At 44.2% G+C, this 19230-nt stretch overlaps 1 protein-coding gene across 1 annotated transcript in view; it reads right to left on the bottom strand.

Annotated features, from left to right (window-relative positions):
* OXSR1 (oxidative stress responsive kinase 1) overlaps positions 1–19230 on the bottom strand; it is a 90784-nt gene that overhangs the window by 28324 nt on the left and 43230 nt on the right. Inside the window, exon 5 of the mRNA XM_054274080.1 lies at positions 5396–5451. Within this exon, the coding sequence (XP_054130055.1) occupies positions 5396–5451 (56 nt within the window). The remainder of the gene's footprint in view (positions 1–5395; positions 5452–19230) is intronic.

Here is a 19230-nt window from a genome sequence, read left to right as displayed (position 1 = left end):
CTGGTCGCCTTCCTTCTTGTTCAGTTGTTCACCATCAGAAAATATCTGCAGTTATACTTAGTGCTTTCCTGCAAACCCTAAAGCTTTTAGAGCACTGAAGATGAATGAAGCTGGCAGCAAGAAGAGGAAGGCCGTGATAAATAGCAATTTTGTGCTGAGAAGGCAGCAGGTGGTAGGACACCAGATAAAAGGAAGATTACTGGAGAACAAGAATCAAAGGCTTCTTTCCTTTTAAAGTCTAGATTGATGCACAGTGGTATTGGATCTGTAAATGCACACTTGTCCTCCTGCTTCACAAAGGAACTTCAGGATGACAAATCCCAGGCTGGGTGACGCCACCCAGTGCCCTCAGAGACGTTCACAAGTGGTTTCAACAATCAAACAGCGCAACATCTCTTCAGGAAACACAGATAGTACCAGTGACACAAAGAAAAAGTTATTTCACAACTCTCTGCTGCAGGAGAGGCCCTAGAAGTCTCTACCAATCATAGAGAAAACTACTTTTGGCCCTTTTTTTGAAAGGCAGAAGAGGCTCCAAGGTGTCCATGATAGAACACAGGCTCCTCGAGCGAACCCTTCAATCAACACTCCCCTCCCAAGTTAGATTTGTGCCTTGCCCCTTGTTCAGGCAATTTCATCTCCCAAAGTTAGAGTTTCCTAAGGGAAAGTGGGGAATGACACTGCCTGCATCATAGCTCTATGTTTATGTAGAGGGCTATTTTAGTGCCATGAATTAAGAGCAGTCAGGAACACAGCGAACCGGTGACAAGCTGGCATGGATTTGTGGAAAGTTACACAAATTCAGTTACACAAGTTTTGCCTGGCCTTAACTATCCCTGTTTTATAAATAGATAAAGAGAGAGGGGTTAGGCAATTTGCCCAGGATCAATTAGCAAGTCCTGAACAACTTAGTGAAATCTCAATTTACTTCAACTGCTTGGCAACACGGCCTGCCCAGGCCATGGCTGACACTGCGGGCACCTCTCGGGAGTGCACGTGGAGAATTTCTGGTTTTAAATCCTGAAGAGATTGTGTTATTGCCTCCAGAACCAAAAAATCCACACATGGAGGGATGTGTGCCTCTCAGACAGACACTTGTATCATCACATTCAATCTCACAGGGGTGGGTGGCAGCATTATTTAATATCCCAGTGGATAAAATCAGGGGAAAACAAAGATATGGTCTGAATCCAGTCTCAGTAGGATGCCCACATCGTGCCATGGCTGAAGCGTGCCTCATACTGAGCAAGTCTCATGCATCCTGGGAGAGTTTCTCCTCAACCTCTCCCATCCCTTCCCAGTCTATCAAGATGTTCACTTCATTTCACAGTAATTTATAGCTCCTGCATAATTAAATAAACTGACAAATGCAAAGCCTTGCTTACTGTGAGAAGCCATCTCCTGGTTTATGCATCAATACTGATGCCGATGCAGTTTTATGTTGACAGAGTGTTTTTATCCTTGCACTTTTAGACTCCAGGGAGCTGATAAATGCCAGAGCAAAGAGGTTTTATGCTCTGATTAAAAGAAATGAAGTAATTGCCATGGAGAGGCTGGAACACAAAGGAACGTGGCTATCTCCATTTACATTGCAACCACTGTCAGCACAGCCCTGAACAATGGTATCTGGGAAAGAGTCCTGCTCTCTCCAGAAGGCAGATTAATCCAGTGTGAAGGAGAACACTTCAAACTGAGAAAGTGATACTGTGAATTGTAACAGGCACCAAAAACTTGGTGCCAAGCCACAAGTCCGAGTGCCCTTGGGGAAAAAAAGAGAAATGTTAAGATAGAAGCAAACGGCCTCACTTTAGCTGGTCAGCTGGATCTGTTAAAGGTAATTTTCTCCTTAGGTCAGTGGATGCACTTTTTGAAAGCCAAAGCAGAGACACAGATAAAAATAGAGTCATGAGTAAAAATAAGACTTGGGGAGGAGTTTCAAGCTGGGAAATTTGTGCAAGCCATTAGAGGAATTTTTAGAATTCCCACTTCCAGCAGATGCCCCTGAGCTCACAGATCTCTCCATCTCTTTACCTGCAGCAACCTCAGCTCACAGTGCTCCCACAGTGGCTTTCCCCATATGCACAAACACCAATTCAGGGTTACAAACAGAACCTGAGAAATGTCTGACACACCTTCATCAAGCTGTTTTTTCTGTTCAGCCTTAACAGAATTGCACAGCCCAAAATTCACAAAAGAGGCTTTAATTTCCACTGGTTAGAACTGTGTAATATTGCAGCAAAATTACTGCCATGAATTCCACACAGTGAAAGTTTCAAGCAGTTAAATTCACTGACACATTGTGGAGGTACAGTCCTGCAGTGAGGTTTCCACCACTCAATCTCAAATGCACCTTGGCTTTTTCCCCTCAAAGGATCTCCAGATTGAGATGTACATTGCTCATTTCCATTTGAGAATTACATTTCATCAGGGACAAGGAACAGGAATTGTGTCGAGCAGGAGGAAATGCACAGGAACACAAGGTCACAAAAGCCAAAGATTGAATAAGACCTTCTCAACAACTGTTCACAGGCAGTTTGGATAGAGGAAGGCAGAAGGGAAGGAGTCATTATAAAAGAATGGAAGTCTTTCTTCCTTGCTACATGATTTAAATTTTTCATGAATACCAAACCAGCTCCTTGCAGGGAGGTGCCCCATTCACTCCAACCCTCAGGCTACATTCCACAGCTGATCAATCTTTTCCTTTTTATCTCGTGGTGTAACTTTCCAGAGAAACTTTAGAGTGTTTGTTTCATGGGAACAAAGTGAAGTCATGCAGCCCATAATTGAAGCACTCAACAATCAACAGAATTATTCATAATATGCATTAATATTATTGTCAAAAAGCAAGTGCTTTGATCTTGCTGAAACAAATCTCATTTTATTGGGATTGGTTTGCTTCCAGCATTTTTTCCTCCTCAAAAAATTCTCCAGAAATTCTGCTACTTCATCCTGGGTCAGGAGGCAAGGAAGCTTAAGTGTCAGAAATTCCCACAGAAACAAAATCTCATGTTATGACCAGGTCAGGCTCTTCTCTATTATTCATTCATTTATTTTCATTTCTTTCAAGTCATCAGCTGCCTCCACAGAAACTGGAGTGCTTCCTGCCACTGCAGTGAACCCTCTGACCTTGGTTTAGTGGCCCTGCTGTGGCTGATGAAAGGTGGCAGGGTTGGTCCTTCTGCATGTTCAGAGAAAGAATTTGCAAAGAGGAACTTTGCAGATCTCTGAGTGCTGCTTTCACAGGATGTGCAGAGAGATGAATTTCATCATTTAGGTGTTGCACATATAAACCACGAGTAGTTCAGTCTGGGGAACATGTACAATCACAGGCAAAATAAATCCTCTGAAATGCACAGAGCTAAGACCAGGCAAGCTTAAATCTATTTATCAACTGAAAATTGCTCAGCAGAAAAAATACACAAATACCTATTGCTAGTGAGCCTTAATACAAAAAAGGCAAGCCCTGACAGCCTTGTAGAAGAGAAACACAAGCAGCTCTCTCTAGGCTGGCAGAAACATTCAGAGTTACAGCTTTTTGCAGCCTCTCCCAAAAGAGCATCAAAAGCTTGTGCAATTACAAATCCAACATGTTATGTCTTGGTCCTATCATGGAAAAAATGTACGATTTCACTGCATCAAGTCTGCTCCTTTGAGCATTTTGGAAGCCACTCCCTACCTTCCATCAGCTGCCACATAACTGAATTATTTACACCTCATCAGAAATGTAACAGCAGGCATTAAGGAAACCAGGAGATTTAAAAAAGAACACAAAGACACTTCAGAAACAGAAGTTTTAAACTTCTGTTAAACACTTTTTAAACAGAAATAGGTGTTATGTCCTGTAAAAGGGCTTATTGTCCTCTACAGAGAGGAGAGCTACCTAGAAAAAACTGCATTGCAACACGTTCTGCTTCCTGGTGGAAAATCTACACCTTTCATTCCAAGATGCAAAGCCAAGCATAGATATTGCAAAGGAATAAACAATGCTACAGGCACTTCTCCCCCACACAACTGTCACTGCCTTGTCCCTAAATTCCCACCACACTGGCCTGACCATTGCTGTGACTCTACCAGCAGGACAGGGCACTAAAGAAGAGACCTTGTCAGACACAGACATGGCTCTTGCCAATTAAACATGGGATTGAAAATGTTACAGGTGTACAGGGATGTTTGCCAGGATGGCAGGAAGGGACAGAGCTCTGCTCCCCAGCTAGAGGTGGCACTAGGACTGGAAAGGCACTACAAGACCCATGGGAAGAACACAGTACTGAGGAAATGAGAACTGGAGAAAAATTGTACTCAGGATAGGAAAACAGCACCATGGGAAGAGAAGGAAAAACAAATATCACAGGTTCTAAATGTACTCTCCAAAAACCTTGGCTTACTTAGTCTGTAATAATAATAATAATAATCAAAAACTCAGAATAGTTTGGGTTGGAAGGGACCTTTAATCATCTTGTCCATTGGTCATCTTGTCCAACCCCCTGCCATGGGCAGGGACACCTCCAACCAGAACAAGTAGCTCAAAGCCCTATTCAATTTGAATGTTTTCAGGGATGGGACATAGTTCTTGATTTCTGAAAAGAAGGATGAAGTCTGTAGGAACATGTATGAAATAAAATAAAATATCAGGAGAGGATCAGGGGTCACAACACTCCACAAGTCCCCTTTTCCACATGGTCTATCCCCAGCCAGGACTGTTTCCAGCACAGCTCATGTCAGCAGTGAGTGCAGCAGACATCTCCAGGCACATCTGTATTATCTACAGCAACTGTCTGAGCAGTTCTGCTTTGCATGACTGCTCCCAAGAGCTCCAGCTCACCCCAGTTGGGCTGGGCCAGGGCAGCCACTCAAACACCCTCTCTGCCATCCAGCTCAAGTGAAGCAGAGCAGGGAGCATCCACAGGAGCACTTTGACCAGCTGATATTCCTTAAATGACTTTTACCATCAGATATGCCCATTTCCTCCTGATGGATGTGTCCACCCTTCACCAGAGACCTGTGGAAAACCACTTCACAGGTCAATGATAAATCAGTGAGCTCTGGGCACCCCACTTCCAGGCCTACAAACCTGCTGATGTCAAAATCTGACTAGCTTATGCCAAGAACTTTATCTGATCTATTGATTCTGAGGACTTCACAATCAAGTGATTTATATCTGTTGATTGTCATTATTCCAAGCAATAGTATTTTAAGATAACAAGAGGTAATAAACTCTGGGTTGGCTTTTAGTTTTGGTTTGTGGTTTGTTTATTGCTGTGGTTTTTTGTTTTTTTATGAACTGTGGGGCCTTTAGAAGCTAACATTTTTATGCAGGTTTCTCCTTGATCAGTAAACTATTTCCTTGGATATGCAGCTATGCCTAAAGTTTACTCAAAGCTACCAGGGAAGTTACCTGCAATTTGTACTGAGCCATCTTCTCCAAGAAGAATATTTCCTGCTTTCACATCCCTGCAGAAAGATAAAGCAACAATAAGTGGAAGTCATTAAATCTTTACTTCAACCAACAAAAATACATTAAAAGGTTATTATTTCTTATCCTTTGTTTGTTATATTAGTATTTCTTGTCTCAAATCATGCAGAAATAAGGACTTAATTGTAACTTCAGTAGGTAGACACTAAGTAGCATTCATATAATTTATATTTTAGGTACTACACACAGAGAAGAAAAATAAAAACTTTGCAGAAGGTACCCTTTAAAGTGCAAGGGAAGTGGTTTGTCCCAGGTTCTTAGAATTAGCTAAAAAGGTGAAAAGTGAACCCAGCACTGGTCAGATACTCATGTACCCCTTTAGGGGGAGAGACTTCAAGAGCCAGTGAGTTGATCTGGTTCTCACCCAGCCCCACATCTCACTGCTCACCAGCCCTGCAGAAGTTCTTGTTCTTCCTCAGGAAATCAGTTTAGCCCCACACACTGGTGAAAATCCAGAGAGCAGAAAAATGTTGTTTGCTTCTGGCTTAATGAGCCTGGCCAGTGAAAAAAAGTCTCCCTGTTATCTTTTTTTTTTTTTTCTTTTAATGAACAACAACACAAGAACATCCAGCCCTTGCAATGAATGTTTTGTACTTTCCCCTTTCTAGCCAACAGCTCTGGTTTTCAGGTTAACAGCAACACTCCTCCACTCTTGAGGGGAACACTGCTTTCACTGCAAACACTGAAGTTTTCCAGTTTATTTTCACAGGCTGCTCCACATGCCAAGCCAAGAGAAGCACTTCACAGCTGACACCCCTGTTCATCAGCACAGGCTGCTAAGCTTGCACTGCCCAGGAACCCACGTGGAACGGGAGCAAAAAGAGGAAAACAACCCCAAAACAAGCAGATTTTCCCTCCACTGCCTTTGGCAAATATTCCAAATCCTTTCACATACAGAAAGAAGTCCAAAGCTATTTTTTTCTCTTCTCCCTAGTGCATCATGAGAACAGAGCTGGTGTGATGGCCTGGCCAAAGAGCCCCAGTCAGGCCCTGGAAATCTCCTCCTTCCTGGCTTTGCTATTCTGAAGAGGAGGCTGGGCCACTGCCAGTTACAGACCAGGATAATTTTAAACACATCCTCGCCAGCACTAGCATTTGTCAGACTCTTCCCAATATCCAGTCTAGGACAGTGGCATGGCAAGGCTTTTCCCCAGCACACAGCAGAAAAAAACTGTCCATAAGACAGTCCCATTAAAGATGAACAGCAAACTGCAGCTGACAGCACCTTCAGCCTTCAAACTGGTATTTCAGGTCATGCCAAATGTATACCTCTTGCTAGCAATGCCCATCCTGGAGCCTAACCCCAGCTTCAAGCACAGGTGTGAGAACAAGTACAGGAAAAAATTCTTATTTGCTTTAGTAATGAAGATGTGTCACAACTTCAGAGTTTCATACAGATCTGATAGCCTCAAGAAGCTGATTTTCCCTTCCAGAAGCATGACTTTTGTTTTCTTCCTGCAACCAGCACCTGGTAGCCATTGCAGAAAACACAGCATCAGTGGATGCTCTTAAATACATGAAGGACCTGAAGGGATTAAATGCAGAATTAAGCAGGTGGCTACACTACCTCCTTTAGCATCCATATTAAATCAAATTTAATTGGTGCTGTTGAGCTAATTGCCACAAGGGATACAAACCTGACTGAGCCCTGCACTCCCACAAACTCATGGTCCATAAAAAGGAGCAATGGAAAAGCTCCCTGCCAACATTTAGGCAGAAGATGCCTTTGGGATCCAGCCCCAGGGGCACACAGAGAGCACAGCTCCAAAGTCTGCTGTGTCCTAGGTGAGGAGCTGGCTCACAGGGTGTGAAATGTGCTTGGCACAGGCACAGGCACCTCCAGGAATCCCCCTGCACAGCAGCACTAATTCAGAGGGAACACAGGGTGTTCAGGAAACTCTGCAATCCTACTGGAAATGTTTACCCACAGCCGATTCTCCTGTGACAGCCAGGATGCACGAGGCCCTGCCAGTTCCAGGCCATGGGGAAAGGAATAGGATGCACGAGGTTGCCTGTTGAAGTTATTAATTCTCTTACTGGAGTAAGAGTAATTTCCTTTTCCATCTGCACTCCAAGGCAGCCCAGGATGCTGGAGCATTTCCCCAAGCTGGGCCATGCAGAATTGTGCAGCCTTTCCAAACTTCCCCTCTGGCAGAGCTGCACACGTGGCTCACCAAGCCCCCACAAGAGGCCACACTCAGCATTAAGGAAGTGCCAGGGGAGATGTTAAGGAAAGCCAAGGATGATGTCTCAACTATCACACACTGCACAATCCAAAACAACTCAGGCAGGTTTCACTGGTGTAGCATCAGCAGCCAGAAACCAGCAGGCATTTCCTATCACCAAACCATCCCACCACAGCAGAGAAGCTGGACAGGCTTGGAGTGCAAGAAGTAGCAAAACAAGCACTCAGATTGAATCCCATAGAAAAGATGAGCCAAAGGACTCCAGGCCTTTAATCCCCTCAAATCAAGAGGCCTGTTTTCTTTTTAACTTCAGCTTGGATTAATTAAAATTTACATATTTTCTCATTGGAAACAAAAGTCAGTAAACATGATGCCTAAAGCTGGTTCAAGAAATTAAAACAAGTCATGGCCACAGTATGAAATCCAGGAGGCCAAAACAGCAAGTCAAACTACAGAATTACATCACCAACCACTTCATGTGGCACCTCCTCACAGTGACCACCCTCTGCAAAGGCCACCACTCACCCCAGCCTGGCACACTCCACCCAAAACTGATGGGGCAGCAAGATGTCTGGGGAGTCACTGTTTCCACTGAGGAGTCACTTTCTGTTCCACAGAAGCAATTTCCAGCTTTGCCATCCCTACCCCAGGGTAACAGCACTGCAGCAGCACCAGGTGAACACAGAGCAGCCTTAACACTGGGTGAGCACTCACCCATTTAGCGTACACTTTAGCATGCACTGGTGCAACAACAATTTTACCACTATCACAGAATCTAACATAGAATTTACTCTTTATTTGGGAAAGTCATAGAAATAAGAATATTTGATTCAGGCCAAAATGAGCAAATCAAAGCAAATCAAATCAATCCTGAATTCTGATATTTTAAATAGACCAATTTTGACCAATCTGCATCATAAATCTTCCCAGTTCAATTTCTAAATTAAACACTACTTTGTGATTATTTGCTCATTTTAATACTTAAAATATTTTATAGAACTCTGGCTCTCATACCGAATACCAATGAATTATTTGGGACACCAGTATAACATATTTAAGTAGTCATCTTTTATGTTACTAATACAATTAACATATAGGTAACACAGTTATTTTCAAGAGGGAAAGTTAAATTAATATCTTTAATCAACTGGTGCAGCAGCAGCATCTTTGAAGCAGGTTCTCCTCTAAAATCATATTTAAAACTAAGTGCATTTGAAGCAATGAGGCAGGGGAAATATGATCAGTGCTTTCCTGTTTGTTTCCATCAGGAGATGCTTATAAACTTGTGAGCTGAATGGTGAGAAGTTTGTTACTCCAGGATACAGTTATTGCCAAGTGTAACAATCTGAAGGCACTTCCCCACTAATGTGGTAATGGCCATATCCTGGGCTGATACACTGGGAATAAATTGTGTGCCTCTGGCATAATTGCTACAGTGGAAACAGGAAGCAGCTTTAGCATAAACAATAATTATATCACATTTTAAATGAAGTTACAGAAGGCTAGAGTAAACTTTCTTGTCAATAGTTTAACAAATGCTACAATACTTCTGGACACTCCTGCTCCACAGCTTCATCTTCCTCTCTTCTAAAGCCTTCAAGAGCCTTTCCACAAATAAGGATTATGTTTTTATTTACCTTGTACTTCACAACCAGAGTGGGAAGAGAGGCTTGGACTCGCTGCAGTGCAGAGCTGGATTCTCCACATCAGCCTTGAAAGGTTTCACAGCAGGGCAGAAACCCTTCTCCATCTGCATTCCAAACTGGTTTAGCTCCCCAGCTTGACCAGACAAGAGTTACATCACACCAATGCCTCCAGGATGGGGCTGGGCCCCAGGCATGAGGTGCTGTATGAACAACTCTCATCCCAACAATAAAACTACAGCCAAGCTCCAGCTACAGGAGATTTGGGAGCACAGGAAGGCAATGAGATGATGCTCCCCAGTTTTAAGTGATGTGTTCCCACATTGCCTTCAATTAATTTTTCAGTGGGGCACAGGGAAACTACATGAACTGTATCCTGAGCTTGTTCCCATTATAATGAGTCCTTAAAATCCTGCTAAATGCTCAGATCCACCCTCATCTGTAGCCCTCAATCCTTGGCCTAACCCCACAGTGGTTGTTACAGCCACTGCAACCACAACAGAAGGGACCTGAGCAAAGAGTGTCACCCCAGGAGCTCTGCAACCCAGCAGGGAGAAGAAAACTGTCCCAGGAGAGGGGAAACAGATAAGCCCTGTTTGCTCTGCCTCTGCTTCCACCCTGCTGGCATGTGCCTCTGGAGCACAAAGCACAGCCGTGACTCATTTGCCCATTAGATGCAATTTACATCAACTGCAACAATAAATTTTCATGGACTGAACTCTATAGTGCATAATTTGGCACGAGGAAGGAGTGCTTGGTCCTGCCAAGTTTCATTTAAAAAAAGAGAAGGTGAAAGATGCAACAATTACTATTTTCTTTTAATGGTAATGAATAACTCAAAATATTTATGCTGAATGCAACCAATTGCTGGAGCTGACATTGTTCTGAGTAATTTGTAAAATACTTCCAGGACATTATCTCTACATACAGTTAAACATGAGGCAATCTGTGACATTTTACATCAAATATTCCTCTCCCTTCAATAAGATGCTGTTACCTGTGTCACCTCTCCCCTTTGCCTTATAAGCCAGGATATAAAAAGCTGGTGACAGGCAAGAGCTTTACATTTAGAGCTACAAAATGTAAACTAGGCTTGCAGCATGCAGGCAGATCAGTATTTTTACCCCCTCAAATGTCAGCACGTTCAGTGCAGCACAGGAGAAGGCATTCAAGACAATTGTATTGGAAGTGCTGCACATGAGCATGTCCCTGTTCCTGCTCAGAAAAGCTGTGTGCACCAACACTTTCATGCCACAGCACTGAACCTAAAGACTAGTCACCTAAAGTCCCAAACTCTTGGGTGAGGTGCAATTCCTGCCTGTTCCAGTGCTGTGCTGAACTGCAGAGCCAGACTGAAACATCTCCCAGAGCTTGAAGGTTTTCCAATGGCAGAGAGCTGGCAGAGCAGCTTCCATACTCCCTGCTGAGCCCAGCATAAGAGCAGGGAAGAGAGGGCCAAGTCCACAGCTTGCTCCATCCCTGCTCATCCACAGCCCTCTCAGCAGGTCCTCGTGGCCACTGGCAGCCAGGCCCAGCAGCAGCAGCCAGGCTGCCATAGATTCCAGCAGGGGACCAGCCCAGTGACATGCTTTATTGCCCAGGATCAGGCAGGCACAGCAACTGCAGCTTCCCCCTTCTCTGAGCTGCTCTGGCAGCTGCTGGGCTGTGCTAAAAGACCACGGCCTGCACACAGGAGCTGAGCCAGCAGCACAAGGCAACTCATAATTAACTCCTAACTCACAACAGTGGAAGCATTTTTGAAGCTACACCTTCATGGGAGCTACATAGGTGGGAATAATTAAAGGCTTTTGAATTATCATTTTAATGGCTGAAGAGAGTTTGACGAATAATCCAATGTTACCAGGAAATTTAAAACATTTTTTCTTTTTTAAGCAGTCTAAAGCAAAGGCAGAAGTGACTGACAGACTGCGGCTTTGCAAACAGAGCCTTGTGAAGCCAAAGCCCACTGGAATGGACTGTCAGCTTCCATCACAGAGAGCCTTAAGAGTACAGCAAGTACTTGTTTTCCCCCTGCCCTACCCATAAGATCCAGGCAGATCACTCTGAGTGCACTGAAGACCTCTTGGGAGAGATAACTCCATCCTGTCACCTGGCATAGGCAAACAGAAACCACAGTAAGGGCTGCATGAGAAATTAATCTCTCATTGTAAAAACATAAAATATCTATCAGAGGCTCCACAATGCACTCACTAGGTACAGCCCCTCTTGATTTTCTGCCCTCCAGTGCTGCAGAAGTGGACTGCTGCTTTAAGTAGAGGGTTTGGGGTCGAAGAAACCACGATTCACATTTGATTTCTTTTAGGTCAAGTCGCTCTGGCAGCTCAGACAAGGGACAACTCACTAAAGAAAGCTGCAGGAGATCTGCCTGAAATTCACTGTCATCTTGGATGTCTGAATAGCTGCAGGGTCTGGGAAGATGCTGAGGCAGTACAGAAAGAGTTGCAGACCCTGGGCTAACTCAGTGCAAGCCTGTATTATGAAGTGAGACAGGCAGCAGTGTGTCACATCCCTCACTGTGTCCCTGTCTGTCACACAGGCACCGTTATCGCAGCGCCTGCAATTTTCCTTTATCTCAGCAAATTGTGTCCAGCTCACACTTCTCCCTCCTGTGCCAGCTTTGTCTCTGATGCTTTCGGGCTCTCATTAATTCCTTCTTTTCCCACGTGGTTCAAGCCTAACAGAGATTAAAGGGAGGTGTGGCTCAAGGACAGACCCTGCTGCCTTGGACTCCACCTCCCACCCATGGCCAAGCCCCCAGCCCAGCAGCTCTGAGCAGCACTGATGTTCCAGTGCTCAAGGAACCTCAAGGGCACAGTGTGGGGCAGTTGCTCCAGCTCAATCCAAACCCTTGAACAGTTTTCAGACACATCAGAAACCAGTGCTACAAGCACTGCACCTAGGCCTGCCTCCCAACATGGAGAGATCTAACCCTACCAATGCTCACAGCACCACTTCCTCCTGCAAATGAGGCCTTTGCTTCACACATCTGCCCCAAAGCACATCACTGCTGTGCCATCAGCTCATGGCAAGGAGGACTTGCCAAACAGCCCACGCTTCTAACAACCTCCAGCAGTTACTGCAAGAGAGAAGCTCCATCTCCAGCTTCATGCACCACTTTTAAAGTTTCCCCTACTCTGTCAGAACTTCCATTTCTTTCTCTTGTATAAGGAAAGGTCTCTGCCCAGCAGGCTTTAAAATCAAGCTTTCATATGTTGAACAGCAACTAAAAATGTAACAGGACTTCTTCCACAAATGCATTTATTCAGCCTGTCCATTTCCTGACCCTGCTTCCTAAGGACTGCAGTGGGGACAAGGCACAAAGCCCCTTTAACACCTGCTGCATGAAAAGCAACCCACAGAGTGAGCTGTGGAGTCACAAGGTCTCTTCCTACCCCTGGAGGCCCAGATATTTTTGGGACACCCTGCCTTAGTCATTGGTAACAGAGGGAAATTGTCAAGTTATAACGTGGTCTTATTTCAGTATTTCATGTCAAATTCTTTCATGTGGAAGGAGATGGGTTTGCTTCACGTGGCAACACCAGTGACACCACCATGCTGCAGGATCTCCTGCAGGTCAGAATATTGTAAATGCAGGTCCACCAGCAAGGGGAGAGAATGATGCATCTGACTCCATCTTATCACAGGCTAATTTATTACTTTATTATACTACATTATATTAAAGAGTACTAGACTATACTAAAGAATACAGAAAGGATACTTCCAGAATACTAAAAAGATAATAATGAAAACTCCTGACTCTCCCCAGAGTCCTGACACAGCTTGGTCCTGATTGGCCAAAGAGTGAAAACAACTCACAGCAGAATCCAAAGGAACAATCACCTGTGGGTAAACAATCTCCAACCACATTCCACATGAGCACAACAAAGGAGAAGCAAATGAGATAAGAATTGTTTTCCTTTTCTCTGAGGCCTCTCTCTGCCTTTCAGCTTCCCAGGAGAACAACCCTGGGTGAAGGAATTTTTTTCAGAGAATGTGAATGCCACATCAGAATACGTTCCTAAAGCATTCACAAATAGCAATTTCCAAAACATTACCACATGTACATCACCCCAGTTTGAGTACAAGCTGCATCAGGTAGCAGAAGGAACAGGATGTCCGTGATTCACACAGCTCCCTGCCATGATGGAAAGATGAAAAGTCATTCTGGCAAATACACAACCAATTTGGATCAAATTAGACCACAAAATACTGACAAAGGGGAGCTGAAAAAGCTCTCCATGTCTCAAAGGCAATCAGCATCCTGCTCTGGAGCAGCAGTGAGTCTGTCTCTATACACACAAGGTCCCAGGCATTCCCCATGCAGCCAAGAGCTGTCCCCATGTACAAAGCCACCCACGGCTCCTGCTCAGCCATGGCTGCAGCATGGCACAACAGGGGGAAGGCAGGACAGCCAGGGCTCACAAGAAACCTGTCAAAAAGACTTCCTTCTCCAAAATCTGTAAGGTGACAGTTTTAAGCATGACCAGCATAGGAAGAAAGACCTCTATTTAATCCAGTTATTCCCATAAAATGGAGAAAGCAGTTATAAAATCAGGTATCTGTACAAGGGAAACAAGTCCTTACTGCACTCCCAGTCTCACTTGGTGATGCTTTCCAGGCTACCAAGAAGGGATAGATTTCTCTGTGGCAGTTTTTTGCTTGTTGTCCTAAATGTGTGTGGATTTTGTCTAACTTTTTGTTTTTGAAATCATTCACTTCACTTTTTAATATCAAAGTTTTATTAGAACTCCACAAGGCAAGATATAATTCAATTTTGTAAATAAAACCAATATTTTCTGATGCAGCCTTGCAAAATTTTCTAGTATGTTTAATATCTTACTACACCAAATTAGCAAGTGGCCCTTTTCTCCTGCTTTAGCACAAGACATGAAAGAAAAGACTGCAGTGGTCTGAATAAATGTTTAAAGCACCTGTACATATGCAGCTCTTAGGATCTATGAAGGCCAGGAATTCTGGTGCTCCAAACCAGGGAACAATTTCCAAAGCTGTGTTTTTGAAGTGAGTTCTATTCACACCATGTATCACCACAGCAGAACAGATGAACAAGACAATTTAAACAATTACTCTGCTGCTGGAGAGATGCTGCAGGAGCCTGTATGGGGTGACCTAGTCTCAGCAATCTACAGCAGATAAAGGCAGTGACATGAGAAAGATGTCACAAACAGTGTTGTACACGTGGGAATGGCACTGGCTTTCTTCAGAGTAAAAGCTCACAGCCTGTTACATTTTCACTTGATATATTTAATGCTGCAGACAGTGAATGATTATTTCCCCTGGAAACCCATCAAATGCAAATACTCCTGACAATTTGAGAATTGCTAGGAACCACCACTACCTGAGTGTACAGCTCAGTCATGGATCACTGACCAAAACCTGTCACTGCTGCAGAACCTTTAGGAGATCACCCAACCTCTATTTTACCACTCTTAATCATATTTTACCTGCTTCTCATCTCCATGCAGCAAAGCACAGAGAAAAACCTAAAAATCCTCTCCCTTTTATAAAAGGCCAGAACAATTGTAGCAATTCTACCAGTTCTACCAGTTGGGTTTTCCTTTGGACTAACCCAAAGTCACTTTGAGGAGAACTATCTCCACAGGAGTTATTGTTTCTGGCTGTCTGCAGATTTGGGATTACATTGTTGACATTGAACAATTATTCCTCCTGGAAACCTATCAAATGCAAATACTCCTGACAATTTGAGAATTGCTAGGAACCACCACTACCTGAGTGTACAGCTCAGTCATGGATCACTGACCAAAACCTGTCACTGCTGCAGAACCTTTAGGAGATCACCCAACTTCTACTTTCCCACTCTTAATCATATTTTCCTGCTTCTCATCTCCATGTAGCAAAGCAGAGAGAAAAATCTAAAAACTCCTCTCCCTTTTATAAAAGGCCAGAGCAATTGCACCAATTCTACCAGCTTTACCAGTTGGGTTTTCCTTTGGACTAACCCAAAGTCACTTTGAGTAACTGCAGGACACCCAGTGACAAAGTTCAGCTCCTGAGTGTGAGGGAAAGGACAGGGGGACAAACACCTGAGTGCAGCAGCCACACCTTCAGGCATCACCCTGGAGCCCACCTGCACCCCTGCACTGCAGGGAGCTCCCAAGAGCTGGGGCATCACCTGGAGCTGCTGCAGGGCCCCCAGCACCCCTGTGATTTCTGCAGCAATGACATTTTACCATCAGAGGTTGAAATCCCAGATTTTTACACTTCAGAGCAAAGACTGTCTTTATTCACTTTGAGGCAAACTGTCTCCACAGGAGTTATTGTTTCTGGCTGTCTGCAGATTTGGGATTACATCTGGTTTGTATTATCTCTCCACAACCACGAGGAAGTTTCTTTTTTTAAAACAATGAATTTCTGGATGATGCAGTGGAAGAAACAGCCACCAGGAAAGCATGCTGGTTTGCCAAACCACCACAATACACCCCAGTGTGACTGTGCAGAGACTGGGGGTTCAGTGCTCCTTGGGCCCTTGACCCTGCACAGCAAGGTGTTTATTTAGGGAACAAATCACCCAGTTCAGTCCAGAGCAGCCTCTTCTCCTCCTTCCTACCAAGACACACAAGAGAACATTTTTGTTATTCTGGCTTCTGAGTTATTTACAAATTAAAGCTCTAGAATTTCTATTAACTAAAGGTTATTTCTACCCATCCCATACTATAAGAGAGAAGAGACCAAAGTACCAAAGAACACCTCTCTGAATAAAAAATTGCACTTCCCACAGCTAAGCAACTTCCAACTTTCAAACTACTGGTGTCCTGACTGAAAATCAAACTGGAAGGTAGAGGTGGAAAGGCTCTGCATGCTGTTATCCATTCCCCAAACCTCCCCTACCAAAGTTCACTTCCAAAACACACTCCTCAAAGCAAGATCACAGCACTGCAGTGAGGAGGGCTGGAAGTTCTCCCACAGAACTCCTACAGAAACATGAAAGCACATTATTTCAGAGGCATACTGGAATCCAGTTTAACCACAATACCTGCCAGCATGGCTATCAATGCATTAATCAGCCACATGAAAATTAAACTTGAATCCTGTAGGACAGCCAAGTTCTGCCAAAATGCATCCAACAGCTCCTTCATCTTAAATCGAAAACTTGTAACTGGAGGTGAGCTCCTGCAAAAATCCCACGTGCAAGTATTGGTGATGTGTATGTGCAGACAGATAGATGTCCATTTTTCACAAGTTATTTACTCTTAGTATGGGTAAAGAGGCAAAGAATCAAACTTTGATTCCCTGTCAAAATCATCCTAAGGTCTCCCCAAAAAAATAAAATTAACCTATGTGGCATAAAAGCACAGCAAGAATATTGATTCCAGGGTCTCTTCAAAGCCACATTCAAACAGCTGTCCCAGCACCCTGCTGCTCACGTTCTGATTTTGAAAAGACACCAAAAACACCCCAAACATTTTGTGTGGCAGCACAGGCTGATCTAACCCAGCATATAAAACATGTTGCTGCTCCTCTCACTCTGTCATAAGTAGAGCAGCAAACAAACTAATAGCTGGATTGCTGCCATGCCAATAGTTCAAGTGCATGCAACTCTAAACCACTTCCCAGGCTTTTTTTGTTTTTACAAAAAAAACAGGACAGAATCACATTTATTGTGCTGCAATAGGAGAATCTGCTTATATTTAAGCAGTGTATTATTTCACCTGGACTAACTAAAATATTCAGTTACACAACAGCTAATCATGAACAGAAGATAAGCTCAGAGATAAAAATAGGGAGAAAGACAGAGAGACCTTGTAACAGTTAATCAGCATGATTCATTTGTCAGCCTGCCAAACGCAGCAGCACCTGAAAAGAAAGCCTTGAAGTTCCCTCCAATCAATCTTTTTAAGCAATAAAACCTCTTGGGTTGGTTTTGCTTTAGTTTTATTTCTAAGTCATTCATCAAACTCCTGCTAATCCCCAAATACACAAAGGAATCAGAGTCTAAATGGGGAAGAGGTACAACATACCCTGAGTGTCACCCAGCCCAGATTAGCCTGGCAACGACCCCTGACAGCACTGTCAGTCCTGTTTGACTTCCCCACAGAAATGAGCCCGAGCAGATTGCTGCAGGACAGCCTCACCCAGGGCTCCCCAGCGTGGCCCTGTGCCCCCAGAGCTGTGGCTGCTGCCCAGGCACTTCCCTCACTGAACATGGGCTGGATCAGTGGCATTGCAAACCCTCCCTGGGATCACCGTGCTACGCAGCAACCACAGCAGGGACAGCAGCAGCTGGCACCACACAGGGGACAGGGACAGGCCAGGTGTGGGATCTCAGCACAGCAGTCCTGATGTGCAGAGTCACCGAGACAACCCCTGGGGGGCTCAGAGGTCCTGGAACGTTGCCAGAAGTGTTTGGTGGTTGGACTTTGATCCTGCACGGGAAACAACACCTGTATGAGGATGGGAGGATCACACGGGGATAAATGGTGAAGGGATAGGTTAATTATAGTGTGAAACACAGGTTTTAGAATCTCGGTACAGGGGGGTTCTAGGGGACAAGATGGAGGAATTAGGGCGTGTCCTGTCCTTCTTCTTCTTCTTGTCATCCATCTTCGATGGTGATGGTGGCACTTTGAGATTGGTTCTTACTAAAAGTGCACTTGTCAATAAGGGTGAAAGGTACTGGGGAGAAAAGGTAAATATCTTACACGTAGTTTTGGGTATAAAGATAAGTGACCGCCCCGAGGGCAGTCAGTGTGCTCATGGCTGGCTCGCTGTGCGGACCTCTGTCAGGCTGGGAGAAAATATTGTAGATAAGAATTAATAACTAACACTGAAGACCGAAAAAGCTGAAGACTCCTTTCGTCCTTTGGAGCGTGGGCTGCCCCAAGGCCATCCCGAGCCTTTCCAGGCCATTAGAACAGCTGAGAAACGAGACAGCCAGGGAGCTGCCAACTCCCAGATAAGGCTGACACTGGTGATTTTGGAGAAGATGGGCACCATTTGAAATCAATTCTTACTGTGGTCTACAGTGTTCATAAAATAAAACTGATTTTGTCCTCTCCATTGTCTTTGCCACAAGGCCTCAGACATTTCCCATCAGCCCTTGCAAGATGAAAGCAAAAAAAAAAAAACCATCACTTTGGGCAATGTGGAAGACTTCAGCATTTATTCCTGAACAATGGTGTCTATTCAAGTTTCAAACTCGCTCTGGCTGTTAATTAGGAAAGTAAACAAGAAAAAATTATAATTTAAGCCTTCACTAGATATTTGGCTTTCTAATCTCCTCTAGAGAATACTGACAAACTCTCCTCCTGTCCAAAGCAGGGATTTGCACTTCCACACCAAGACAGCTCCCCAAACCTTAATTGGAAGTGGCATGAAGTTCAAGGCAGGCGTAGGCAGAGCAAGATTCAGCAGCAGCAAAATTTCATTAAGCCAGTTTTTCACGTGTTAACTTCATTTACCCATTTAAGATTATGCATAATTTAAAAGTATTGAGCAGCTCCACTGACAGAAATATGTTCTCTGATCTCAGTGGTGATTTACAGCCCCACTTCTGGTCTACAGTGCCCACAAAATTACATTTGGGACCCAATATTCATCATTTGGGCTGTGCCACTGGCCTGCCTGTCCAACTTCAGATGTGCTAATCACAGTCACTCACTCATGCTGTGTCTCTAATTTTATCAAGCTGTTTTCTCCAAGGTGTAATACAAGCAGAGTTTGGAGATTTAGTGTAACCAGCTGAACATTTTCTCTGCTGGATGGCTGCTTGCTTTGGGCTGGCTGTTCAGGTCTTAACTAAAGCCCTCCAATTTTGACCCTTCACAGCTGATCCTGCTCTGGCCTAAAGTTCACCCCAAGTGCAGCTGCCCCGCACCACAGATACAATATCTGCACTTCAGCCATCACTTGATGTGCTTTTCTTTAGAGC

Source organism: Melozone crissalis, unplaced genomic scaffold (genome assembly GCF_028551555.1).
Source record: "Melozone crissalis strain CALT ecotype California unplaced genomic scaffold, PUWL_Pcris_2 ptg000016l_1, whole genome shotgun sequence".
Taxonomy (NCBI): Eukaryota; Metazoa; Chordata; class Aves; order Passeriformes; family Passerellidae; genus Melozone; species Melozone crissalis.
Note: the sequence above shows the minus strand (reverse complement) of the source record. Positions and strands in the feature narration are given on the sequence as shown.